The following is a 13,630-nucleotide window of genomic DNA, read 5'->3' on the forward strand; positions in this document are numbered from 1 at the left end:
GTACACAACTCAATACATGTCCTACCTTTCACATACACTGCACCCTGCCCAGGGGGGTACCTTGGACCTACCATAGGTGTGTCTGATGTGCACAGAAAGGGAAGGGTACGGCCTGGCAAGTGGGTGGACTTGTCAGGAAAACATGGCAGTTTAACAAACTGCACGCAGGCACTGCAGTGGCAGGCCTGAGTTCTCTCTTTAAGGCTACCTGTGTGGGTGGCACAATTAGTGCTGCAGGCCCACTAGTAGCATTTGCATTACCAGCCCTGGCACACATAGTGCACTTTACTAGGGACTTTACTAGTAAGGCAAACATACCAATCATGGACAACCAAGTATCATAACACTTCACACAGGGAGCACCTCCACTTTCACACTGATCAGCAGTGGCAAAGTGCCCAAAGCATCCAAGTTGGCAACACCATGTCAGAAAAAAAGGTCTAGGGGAAAAGCAAAAAGTTTAGGGAACTTTAGCCAAAAAGGGCCAAGTCCAACAGTTAGCTATTATGCGGACAGCCTTTTTAGCTAAGTGAGGCAAATCCAGCAGTCCAGGAAGCCATGCCTTTATTTATAATATATTACAGAGTTAGGTGAGATACATATAAAATAAAGCTTCATGTTTCCAGAATGATCCCACCAACATAGAACTACACCTTGTTGTTGGTCCCACTGCCTGTGAATGTAAAGAAAGGAAAAAGGCATGCAAGGGAAGTAGGGCAGGTTGAGCCAACTACTAGTGGAATGAATATACGGAGTAGCATACCTTACACATTTAGCTTTTTTGGTAAAGATCTGTTCCCTCTAGGAGTCTGTGGGTAAAAAAACCTTTTGAATAGGACTTAAGAGTAAGTCTCAATTTTTTTTTACATTTCCCAGTAGTGCATTGTTTGTAAGGGATGCCAAAGGCCAAATAAAATATGATCATGTGTATATTAAAGACAATCTCACATTATTAAAAAATAAATCACAATTTGAGACATGCTAAAACAGCAACACAGATAACACAACAACTGGAAAATACAACAATGGCATGAGTAGATGAAACCTGCAAATCAAGATGCTACTAGCCATAAGGCACTAGCAGTGGTGCAGGGCGCAGGTTCAGAAATGCTCACCGTGAAATTCTACACAGAGTATGCTGATCTGGTTTCTCCACATGTCCTGTCCATGTATGAAGAGGCCTTCAAAGATGGAACATCTTCCTTAACCAGTTAAGCAGGCATAATGGCCTTCCAAAACAAGAAAAATAATTGCTGCCTCTGCTACTTTTACTGCACTTAATTGCTCAAACATGTGTGTGAAGGTTTTCTTTTTTTTAAATTCTGTAGTTTCAATAGCAGGGTGTTGATGCTTCTCAGAAGTCTGCTATTGCCTGATAATTCGAGTTTATTGGCTAGATATTTGGATGTATTGAGGTGCAGCAATTTGTGCATCATGCACGCAATTTTGAGTTGTGCTCTTGCCTCATAAGTGAGCCAATTCAGTTCCTTTAGATCCAGGGTGATGTGGTTGTTCTTTCTGGAGCCAGTGACAAGTCGTCCAGCCGCGTTGAGTGAGGCTCTTAGAGGAGCCAGACTGGATCTCCCCAGGCCACATAAGGTTGTATTCTCATAGTCTATTCTCGGCTTCTGAAGCAATCTACATGCATGGAGAAAAAGCTTTCAGTAATGTGGTGTAGGTGTTTCTTATGGTGGTGCTGCACAAGGTTCCTTTCTTCTAATCTCACTGACAGCAGTACTGTACGGCTGACCTATCACAACATTGAGGATGTACGGCTAAATATTTGAATCACTATTATTAACCAGAGATGTAAAGCAGAGCTGGCCGCAGGCATGCATGCTTGTAGATCAAACTTCCTGAAAAGGTGCTGCATTCAGCACTCTACGACATCTGCTATCCCTGTATGGGAATGAAATCCTGCTATATGTGAAGAGGCCAAGTGATAAAAACGAGAATTTTATAATTGTGCAGTCAAGGGGGATCATGGCCTTATGGGGAAGTTCCTGAGTTGCAACACTTATTTGTGAATCTATCGGTTTCAAGGGTGACTGCTATTGAAAGACAAGGCTTCTAACACTGTATAACGAAAGTAATTGAATGAAATGTTGTAAAGTGTAATTTAACCTTTTCTTTCTGTGATAATTTAAATACAAATACATTCTTAATAATTGTTCTGAATTTTGACCTGTCAGGAAGGTTGGGATGGGATGGGATGGGTGTATCAAAAAATCTCCAGATATTCAGATACACGTTTTGCAGCTCATGAGGCCATTCTTTAAGTGGGTGCTAATGAGTGGGGGGCAGTCTTTTGGGGATGTATAAGTGAGCATGGATAAAACAGATTTGAGCTAATCAGACCATACTTCAAACAGAATTATAAGGCGTTTTCCTCCTACCTTCTGTTTTGACTTGGAAATCCAGATGGTCGTATTCACCCAAGGGTAAACTGGCAACATCTTCTGTGGGCTCAAAATCTGGGCTGTTAAGGAGATTGTCTGCAATATCCATTACAAGGTTGGCTGTTTCCAGAGATAAATTTTTGGTAGGGAGTAACGCAAACACATTTGTAAGTATGTCACATTCTGGGTATCCAGATTTCTGCTTACCGAGCAACAGGAAGTACCTGGTAAGAGAACAGAGAATTAAATAGCACTGAATGCTGAATTCACATATGTTTCCTTCCAACTGCTTTATTTACACCAGAAATTAAGTTTGAATAGATATTATTTTTCTGATACTAGACATGTATTTTGAATCTCATACTTTAGGATCACATATAATGTATTATTACTGATACAAACAAGTATTACAGCCTCTTTAGACATATGGAAAGCAGATGTTATTCTTAATATTCATCTAGGAGTTCTATAAAGATCATTTGAGAGAGATGGATCATCCAGTAGTTTACTATAGCAGAAAATAAAGGAGATGAGATGACCTCTGTCTAATTTTCTAAATCACTACCTTTGAGAAAGGTTTCAATTAAAGATCTGCTTTCAGGGGTTTCCTTTAAGAAAGTGGCTCTGAATATACTGCACCAAAGTAAGGTACAGTGTGCACAGAGTCCAACAGTCCCCAGAGGTTTGGCAGAGGTTAAAGTTAAATAGAACCGTACTCTCTAAAGTGGTAGTTTGGTCGAGCAGTAAGGCAGTATCAGAGGACAGTGTAAAGCATTTGATGTACACACTCAGTCAGCAAATGGTCTCACATTCAAGAACTGAACTCTAGGCCAATTGTTTTGTAGGAAAAATATACTTGTTATCTTATTTTAGAACCACAGGTTAGTATAAAAATACTTTCTCAGAATGAGATGCTACAGTTGAATACTTTCAATGATCAATAGACTTTTAGATGCGATAGATACACTTATTGCAATATGCAACACAAACTTCAACACAATAATAACACTGAGCTCAATGGGAATGTTAAGTAAATGCAATATCAGTTACATTACTTATGTTTTTCTTACTCAGGGCTGGATCCTGAATTCAGCCCTGGTGCATCTCCTGTAAACAGATGAAAGAAATCGTTTTTGTTAAACCGGCGATTTTTAAGGAATATTTGTATGTTGCAAAAATCGACAGAAGAATTTATGGTAAAAAACGGCCAATGTTATCCTATGGAGGAAAATCAAGTTATCGGAAAATCACAGTTGTTATTACTTTTTAGGATCAGTGCTGGGCACTAAGATCTGAATAAACAAACAATATCCCAACGGGTATTATTGAAAAGACAAATAAACACATATGTATAAAGCATTATGAGAACAGATATAAGGAGACTCAATAAGTTTTTTCAAATGTGCTCATGGCATCATGTAATAAACAGAAATAGTTAGTCGATTTACAGTTGTAAAAGCACTGTAGGTGGACGAATAACAACAACCCGAATTGTACATGGTGCTCAAAGTGTACAAGTAACAATTGTGGTCAGCATAAATGGCGCATAGTGAATGGTGCTTGAATACTGGGAATAAGGGAAAACAATGTGGCTCCAATTGAATCATTAAGCAAGAGTTCTCAGTTGAGTTGAATGTAATTAGGATGAACCACACTGAGGGCTGCGCCTTTTATTGCGCTGAGCGGTCGACGACGTTTCAATCCTCTTTAGTTGGGATCATCTTCAGGACTGGGTTGTAAAGCGGAACAGTGCTGTACAAGGAAGGAGAAAGACGGTAAGGGGGGGGAGGGAAGAGGGAAGATGCTTACGCTCCGGTATTTGGAGGAGGGCGCGCAAGGTAGGGTGGTTGGCCGGGTAAAACGAGGCAAGAGGGGCCCTAATGTATGGGTCCACCAGTATATAATTAGCAAGGAGGCCTGGGGAGCGGGCATCCGGACAACCAGAGTAGAGCCAGTGGAAAAGGAGGACAACTACAGAGAAAGCGGCAGTCAGGTAATTAGGGGATGTACAGGTGGCTGTAAATCTGCGCCACTAAAACTGGTCCGGGTAGAAGTGCTGTTGAATTGGTTTACAGCATGGTCATAGAAGGGTGTGTCATACGGGAGGCACGCATTGTAGGAAATTGGCTGAGCGTTAAAAACAGGGCGGGATGAGTCAGGAACATGGGCAATCTAGCATGTGCGGTGTGAAGTAGTACCTGTTGAAATCCGGGACGAAGTCCGCGATATTTACAAGGGCGGAGACACCGTAGATGCGATCAGTGCTAAACTGTGGAGGGGCGAGAATGACAAGAGGACGTTGTCGGTAAGGGGAAGGTACGGGATTGAAAAAGGACAAAGGCACGGATCGGCGATTACCTGTCCGGGACGCAGGCCAAGCATGGAAGAAGAGCCGTATTGGTTAGAGCAACAGGGATGGATGGGCCAAAGGGGGAGCAGTCTGTGTCACAAGGCAAGTCAATAAAGCATTATTATCCACCGAGTGCAGAAAGTTGGAACAGAGTATGCTCGGGGTTTGGCAATATTAAACATTACAACATATCAGATTGGAAATGGCAACAATCAATGTTATCAAACAAATATCCCATCACTAATGTGAAACACCGTTATCGTGGAAAAGCGATATAACATAGATCGAGTGTGAACGCATAAAGAGAGGTAAATAAATTGTTAACCATACAATTGTAATAAATGTATTGTATGGAGTGGTCGGTTACATTAGGATGTAGATGAGGAAAACCACGTCAAGGTATAGTTACGGGGAAAGACAGTTAATGCAGGCTGAGGCAATCAAGAGCAAAGGAGGGACAGAATCACCGGCCGCTGCCTAGACGGATCTGCGGCCCAGACAGGTAATCGCTGATCCGTGCCCTTGTCCTTTTTCATTCCCGTACCTTCCCCTTACCGACCACGTCCTCTTGTCCTTCTCGCCCCTCCACAGTTTAGCAATGATTGCTTCTACGGTGTCTCCGCCCTTCTAAATATCGCGGACTTCATACCGGATTTCAACAGGTACTACTTCACACTGCACATGCTAGTTCGCCCACGTTCCCGACTCATCCCGCCCTGTTTTTAACCCTCAGCCAATTTCCTACAATGCATGCCTCCCATATGAGACACCCTTCTATGACCATGCTGTAAACCAATTTAACAGCACTTCTACCCGGACCAGTTTTAGTCGTGCAGATTTACAGCCACCTGTACATCCCCTAATTACCTGACTGCCGCTTTCTCTGTAGTTGTCCTCCTTTTCCACTGGCTCCACTTTGGTTGTCCGTAGGCCCGCTCCCCAGCCCTCCTTGCTAATTATACACTGGTGGACCCATACATTAGAGCCCCTCTTGCCTCGCTTTCCCCGGCCAACCACCCTACCTTGCACGCCCTCCTCCCAATACCTGAGCGCAAGTGTCTTCCCTCCTCCCTCCCTCCCCCGCCCGCCCTTACCATCTTTCTCCTTCCTTGTACAGCACCGTCCCCCTTTACAACCCAGTCCTGAAGATGATCCCAATTAAAGAGGATCGAAACGTCGTCGACCGCTCAGCGCAATAAGTGTGGTTCCTCCTAATTACATTCAACTCAACTGAGAAGTCTTGCTTAATGATTCAATTGGAGCCACATTATTTTCCATTATTCACTGTATATATTCAAGCACCATTCACTATGCGCCATTTATGCTGACCACAATTGTCACTTGCTGTCGCCACCTTGTATGTCACTTGTACACTTTGAGCACCAAGTACAATTCGGGTTGTGTTGTTATTCGTCCACCTACAGTGCTGTTACAACGGTAAATCGCCTAACTATTTCTGTTTATTACATGATGCCATGAGCACATTTGAAAACATTTATTGAGTCTCCTTATTTCTGTTCTCATAATGCTTTATGCATATGTGTTTATTTGTCTTTTCAATAATACCAGTTGGGATATTGTTTGTTTATTCTGATTACCTACCCCAATCCCAACGTGGTTGACGGGTCATACTCCTGTAGTACTTTAAAAGGGCACTAAGATCCAGCATTGGGATCTCTCCTGGTAACAGGTGAGTAATCTCGTTTTCGTTGATCGGATGATTTTTAGTGAATGTTTCAAAGTTTCAAAACTCGATACTCGACCGAGTGAAACCAGTCAATGTTACCCTGAGGAGAAACTGTAAGTTATCGGCTTTCAGGTTCAGGTAGGTACTGCACGTACACCCTCAGCGGCACAGGGGCAGCCGGGTGAGTAGGCCCAGTGTTAGCCTATGGCGGGTAGGGGGCCTTCGGTTGGTGACTGCTAGCAGGCAGGCCACACGGCTGTGGGAGCAGGGCTCCTGGTCACTTGCTCAGGGCAAGTGGGGAAGTCGAACAGAACAGAACAGATGGTGCACTTCCAGCAGCACTGGGGCGGCTGGGTGAAGGGTGCTTTTGGGCAATCGGGCGCACAATGGATTTCAATGGGAAAGCTGAGTGACGAACAAAGGCTGCAAGCTCAGGGACGGAGATTCTTCAGGTGCGACCACCACTTTGAGGGGTAAGTTGGGAAGCTGTAGATTGGGTAGACACCCAGGAGTTGGGCACAGGGGGCCAAGGGGCACCGGGTGCAGTGGTGTCTTTAAGCGTTGTGAAATCTTACCCTCTGCTGGTCGCGGTTGGAGGGGTCCCTGGTGCTGAGGCTGAAGGCGTCGCCACGAGCGTCGAGGGGAGTCCTTTGGTGCTGGATTCTTGGTCACAGTCGCCGGGGGGATGTCCTCCTGGTCTTTGTTCACTTTGGCACAGGCCGGGCTCGGCAGGTGCAGAGTGTGCTGGATTCGCGGTTCCTGGCTGGCACCAGGAGGTGTAGATGTTTGAGCAGAACCACTTCTCGTGGGAGTCCCAGTCTGTGGTTGAACAAGGCAGTCAGGTCCTCCGGGGTTTTTGAGGTTGCTGACCACTGGAGACCCCAGGGAGCAGGTTCGAGGGTCGACAGGCCGGTAGGGCTGGGGCCAAGTCAGTTGGTGTCGTCCTCTTGTTAGCAGCTGCACGGTTGGTCTTCTTTCTTCTTGTAGTTTCGGAATCAGGATCTGAGGAAGGAAGGTTCAAGGTGCCCCTACAGGTAGGTAAGGGCAGGGACCAATGGGTCCCTTCCCTGGGGTGGGAACACCCCCATGCTGCCACTCTCCAGTGGGAGGGGGGGCAGGAGCCTGTCCCTGGTTGGCTGGGTCCCCCATCCTCAAGATGGCGGGGACTCAAGGTTGTGCTTCACTTCGCCTCCCCATCCTAGGGGTGAAGTTGGCAGAGGTGGGCACACCTCTCTTCCTCACTTTGTTTTTCCCGCCGGGGCTCGTGCCCAAAGTGGGGGTCGAAAGAGTAGGGACCAGTTGCTGAGTACAGCAAGTGGCCTTGGAGAAGCTCACAAAGGTGGTATGCCTTTGATGCTTCTCCTTCGTGAACGCTGCCCATTCTGGGGGATGGGGCTTGGCACCTCGTCCCAGGATGTGCACTGTTTGAGGCCCCCGAGAGCAACAAGCTCTCGACTCAGGGGTCCAGAAACATGTCTGGTGGTGGCAGCCTCGGCAGCCACTCAGTCAGGTCACTGGGAGTTGGTCGAGTTTCAGAGGGGAATCTCTAAGATGCCCTCCGTCGCGCATTTTACATTAAATCCCACACTTATTTATTTATTTTATTTTAGAGGTTTTATATAGCGCTGGCTGGACCCGGGGGCATCAGAGCGCTTTACATTTTGTGAGCCAGACGGTGAAAGAACAGGGACCCCAAAAACATAACAGTATAGTATATACACAACATGTAAGTCAACATATGGGGGACTTCAGGAAGATAAATATGGGAAGACAAAAACACCATACTTTGGAGAAAGTGATAATTATAATTACATAAGGCACAAGATTAAGAAGAGCGCTGGGAAAATAGGGCAGTCAGGAAAGGGAAGATAGTGGTCAGTTAAGTTGATAAGGAAAGGGAGGGCAGGGCAGTAAGTGGAGGGGGTTGGAGAGGGATGATGAGGGCTGAGGGTTGACGACGGACGGGGGGTGCAAGGGAAGGCGAGGGTGGTAGACAGGGAGGGGATGTGATGAGAGGAAGGGCGGGTAGGGCTGGTCACGGGGGGGGCGGAAGCATCTACGGTTGGACAGAATTGGCCGGTGTAGGGGAGCAGAAAGGGGTTAGGGTCCCCAGTATTTATTGAGATGTAGTTCGAGTTATTTTTTGAAGCTAGAATAGGAAGGATTGCATCGAAGGTTAGTGGGAAGGGCATTCCATATGCATGGAGCATTGTCGGAAAAGGATCGAGACGGAGTGGTTTTCTTTTTCAGTGGGGGGGGGGGGGGGGGATTTCAGCAGGGTGGGTTTAATGTGCTGAGAAGTTTGATACCAAACTTCTCAGTCTTCAGTGTAGCCATTATGGTGCTGTGGAGTTCGTAATGACGACCTCTTAGCACCATATACTCTTAATGGCAGCACTGCACTTACAGTGCCCAGGAATGGCCCTGGGTACTGTAGCGGTACAGGGCTCAAGCACCTTTACCCTCACTCCTGGCATAGGGAAACCAGCCAGAGGGGTGACTGATGTATGCCAGGGCAGTGTTTTGTGGGCATGGCACACAAAGATGTGCGCCATGTTGACTCTTTGTTTTGTTTTCCACCAAGACACGCAGCCTGCGCCAAGGCAGTGTGTGCGTGTCAGGGCACAGGGCCTCTAAGGGTGGCACAATAAGTGCTGTGGCCCTTAAGGGCCTTCTCTGGTCACAGTGCCCTGGGTACCTAGGGTACCATTTAACAGGGGCTGACATGTGGCCAGAGATGCCAATTGGGTTTAGGCTTCAATACAGTTTTAGGGAAGGAACACAGGCCCTGGGTACCTGATTGGCAGGAGCCCAGGGCACACTCAGTCAAAGTACATCAGCAATTCAGCAAAAAGTGGGGGCATACCATGCAAGAAAGAGGGCACTTTCTCACATTTCCTGAGCCACAGGTGGCTGGATTAAATCAATTTGGTCAGTACAGGCATAGCCGTGAATAAAAATCGAAGTTTGGAATCACACTTCATTCCAGCTGAAGCCTTACTGGTAGAACCCATCTGTGACCCTCTTATGAGATATTTCAATCAACTTTTGTTCAGGTTTCTACTCATGTTATGCTACATAACAAGATCTCCTACTTCAGGGTGTATGAAACCCCCACAATTTGAAGGACATTTCAAAAATTCAAATATGTACATATATGTTAATACATTATTTGGAAAGAAACGGAGATTACAGAAACAACAAATAAGGGAGGTTGCAGAGTAAAGTAATATGGCAAGATTATCACAAAAACCACCCAAGGTCTTATGAGGTATACATGTGATCCAGTAAGGCCTTCATTTCTTGCTTGAAAATAAGGAAGCACAGACTTAGGAAAATCCAGACATTAGGAGCCCATCTAGAATAAAAATCGAGAGTGATCTTTGATTGTTTAAGCAGGGTGTTTCATGGCCAAGTAAACCTTGCTGTGCAGAACTTATTCTCCAAATAAACAGGTCAGTTTATGGGGTGTTAGACCTGGCACCTTGGCGTGAGACTCCATTCCACTTTTTGCTGATGTGCCTCATGGGTTTTGCTGGTGTTAGCTGCTAAGAGCACTGTGCCACTGCCAATCAGTGCCACAGTGCAAGTGCTCCCTATGAAAAGTGTATACATTGATTGGTTTCCATGATTGGCTTATTTGGTTTACTGTCAGTCTCCTGTAAAGTGCACCAGGAGTGCCAGGGCTTGTAAATACAAATGCTGCTGGTGGGCCTACAGCACTGGTTGTGCCACCCACAGAAGCAGTCTAGTAAAAGGTGTCTAGGTCTGCCATTGCAGAACCTGCGTGCAGTCTGGTACTGTCATGCTGACTGTGCAAGTACACCTACTTGCCAGTCCCTAAACCTTCCCTTAACTTCATATTAGTCACCCCTATGGTAGGCCCAAGGGCAGGGCGCATTGTAAGCATAAGGTAGGACTAGCCCTGATGTGTGTGGCATGTCCTAATAGTGAATTACAGCCATTTTCGTTTTTCACGATTGTAAAGCTACCTGTTTTCATAGGCCAGAATGGGCTGCTGGAATTATTACACTGTATAATCCCAGCAGGCTCAGGGACCATGGTAGAAAGTCAAGTTTAGTATGCCTGAACTCAGAATAATAAAATACTTCTCTTAGTAAAGTTTATTTTAAAATCCTGTGTTTGCAAATGTTACTTATAGAAAGTTAGCATTTGCTTGCCTGACTGTTTCAGCCCGCCTCCGTTAGGATGTGAATCTGCTGTCTGGTTTGTGTGAGTGACAGGGCTGGGGAATTCCAGGAGACAGTCTGGGCTGCCAGGTGGTGAATAGAGGGATTACCCCCAGGATAGGTGGGAGGAGTGCCCCTTGACTCTGAATAGGGCTGTGCTCTGCCACCACAATGCTTGCTCCACCTCCTGCGGGGCGTCTGATGTCTCTGCCCTGCACCCTGAAAGCAGAAGGCAACTTCCTGTCAACAAAGTGCTCCAAAACTGGGTTGGACCAGGCTCAGGCCCCCTGGCCTGTAAAGACAAAAGAAACTGTGTATAAAAGTAGGAGCCCTGCTCCTAAACATTAGATCTTGTTTACGCCAAGAAGAAACTCTGCTGGAAGAGAAGGACCTGGGAAAGCTGCATGGAGGACTATTGTCTCTAGCCTGAGAGACTGACCTGTGGTGGGTGCCTTGCTGCAAGGAGAGAAGACAAAGACTGAGAGAGACTTTATTTTCAACTTGTGTATTTTTGTGAACAATCTCCAAATGCTTGCGTGTGAGCCTGCCCTCTGAACTGGGCCCCAGGAACATTGGGCACTACCCCCCTGAAGGAGAAACTGCTGCTGGTGTTGCCTGTCCCTGCAGTGCTGCACACGGAAAGTGAGTGTGCTGTGCGCCGCCATCGCGCACTCTAAAGAGCCTGTGTAACACCCTGTCCGGCCAAGCACCGTGACTTCTGCCCGCCGAGCCGCAGCTCGCAAAGTAAAGGTCAGCCCCACCTGACCCGAGCGCCGTGACTGAGCCCGTCCGAGCCGTAGCTCGCAATGTAAAGCAAAGGACCCGTCTGGTCCAAGCATCGTGATCCTGTGGCCCCCGAGCCGTAGTTCACAAAGTAAAGACGGACTTCGCCTGGGCTCGCCCCCCGTATAACGCCCTGCTGGGAACGCCTCGCCGCTGGCATCGCCTCAAGCTGCTGTACCCCCCTCTTCAGGACCGGAACGGACGCAGAGGTCAAGAGCCTGCCCCACAACGCATCGCTGCCCTCAGAGAGAAGAGGCTGCTGAGCCATCGAGCCGTAGCTCTCATTGAAGGAGGAAGGCATCGCAACGTGGGACGTTGGATCTACCCCTGCATTGTCCGCACCGAACCCCCTACAACCAAAGGTACTGTAAAAGTGTTGTGCGCCTCGGACTAGAGAGTCCGCGAGGCGTGTGAGTCTCTGAGGCCCCCTTGTTGTAGCGATCATCCTACGAGTCGCCCCAGAGCCCTAAGATTCGCACCGCCTTTGAGCCCACAGTCCCCCTGTGCCCGTCCTGTGCTGTTTTGCGCCCCGGACAGAAGTGTCTGTGAGGCGCGTCCCAAGTTCACCAGACTTTGTATCCCGTAAGCAAGGTACGAGTCGCACAGGAGTGCTACGACCCGTACCCTCGTGTAAATCCGACAGCGTCGTACGGGTCAGACCCGAGGCGCGTACAACTTGGCAAGGCCTGCGAGATCGCACCACACCGAGCGCACAGGAAGCATTACATCGCACACTGGCTGTGATATAGGCATTTCCCAAAGAACTGAAAACCTTTCCAAGAACAGAAATTTGCATTTAAGTAACGTGGCACCACTTTAAAAGTTACTGGAACCATTTTGAATCATTAAGCCTCTAATCTAAAGCCTGCTTGAAAGTCTTAATATAAAGAGTATATTTTTACAAAAGAACAGCCTTGTGTCTCTATGTGGTGGGTTGACAGATTACTGTGTGTATTATTACAAGTGCTTAACCATATGTGCTCTGGGGATTAGCCTGGTCTGCTCACTCCACGCCGCCTAGAGGGTGAGCAGGGGTTATTTCTAGGAGTAGTCCTTTGCCCTGACTAGAGGAGAGGGTCCCTGCTTGTCACAAATGCATACCTGTGCCAACCAGAGACCCCCAATTCTAACAGGGGACCTAGATGGATGGCTTTGTAGCAGGCTGTCTACAACACAAATCTACCATCAATTGGGTCACAGCTTAATGAGCAAAGGAAAAGAGTGATGCAGTTATATCAGTAGAAACCAAAGACTTAAGTCTCATTTATCTATAATATGCTAACCAATCTTGATATCGTAAACAGCAAGAAATCAAGAACTGTCATGTGTGCTCAGCAGCAGCTAATTTGTTCATCAAACAAGCAGGAGTCATTGCCCCATATCCAAGAGAACCTAGGTATCTGGGAGTTTAAGCCTAGCACTTTATAACAAGACCTAAAGATGACAATGTCTGCAGCTCAGTCTCCACGTCCTTCAACAAACCAAACTACATTCATTTCATTCTTTCACTAGTGCAATTCCAAGAAACCCCGTCAAGGAAATCTTTATCTCTCTGGGTGTGTTTTTTCTTAATCTTTTAGAACATTCTTTCCTGCAAGGCTTGTTCTCTTGCAACGGCTGCTATGGGGAAATTGCTTCTAAAGAAAACAATTTTGTAAGCAAGAAAAGAAAAGAGCGAAGCTCCTCTCTCCTGAATTACAGTCTCGAAACATGAGTAATGTTTTCAGACACAATCCAATAAAATTGTATATGCTGGCTTAAATAGCTCAATAAATTTCACATATGTTATGAGACGTTGAACGCAATTGCCATTTTACACTCATTCATTGTGTCTTTTCATATTGAAGTCTTACGATGTTTACTTATAAGGAACACTAGTGTGAAAAGTACTAATGTTGCTTCCATTTACATTGTCACCCCATCACCTAATCAATAAAATATTACCTTGCGTTTTTGCTCCAAATATGAATTAGCTTCAGCACAAGTGTGGGAGAATATTGGCTTTCCGCAGCAAGTTTGCTGATCTGCACAAAATCAAATTAAGGTAAACCGTGAATTATCAATAACAACATTAGGCACATCACAATGCAATGTGATACAAAATAAAACAACTTACATTTTTGGACCAAACCGCAGTCAGAAAGTGGAGCAAGCTGGCTCTCTATATAGTGTACCAAAATGAGGTGCTCTGTGTAGAGAGTCCAGATATCCCCAAATAGTG

The 13,630-nt window shown here is 46.2% G+C and overlaps 1 protein-coding gene across 2 annotated transcripts in view; it reads right to left on the reverse strand.

Moving 5' to 3' along the window:
* UTP20 (UTP20 small subunit processome component) overlaps positions 1-13,630 on the reverse strand; it is a 1,109,880-nt gene that overhangs the window by 544,458 nt on the left and 551,792 nt on the right. For both annotated transcript variants that reach the window (XM_078675325.1, XM_078675316.1), the window contains exons 29-30: positions 13,354-13,433; positions 2,397-2,623 (exon numbers count right to left, since the gene is read on the reverse strand). In XM_078675325.1, the coding sequence (XP_078531451.1) occupies positions 2,397-2,623; positions 13,354-13,433 (307 nt within the window). The remainder of the gene's footprint in view (positions 1-2,396; positions 2,624-13,353; positions 13,434-13,630) is intronic.

This window comes from Lissotriton helveticus, chromosome 1_1, assembly GCF_964261635.1.
Source record: "Lissotriton helveticus chromosome 1_1, aLisHel1.1, whole genome shotgun sequence".
Classification (NCBI taxonomy): domain Eukaryota; kingdom Metazoa; phylum Chordata; class Amphibia; order Caudata; family Salamandridae; genus Lissotriton; species Lissotriton helveticus.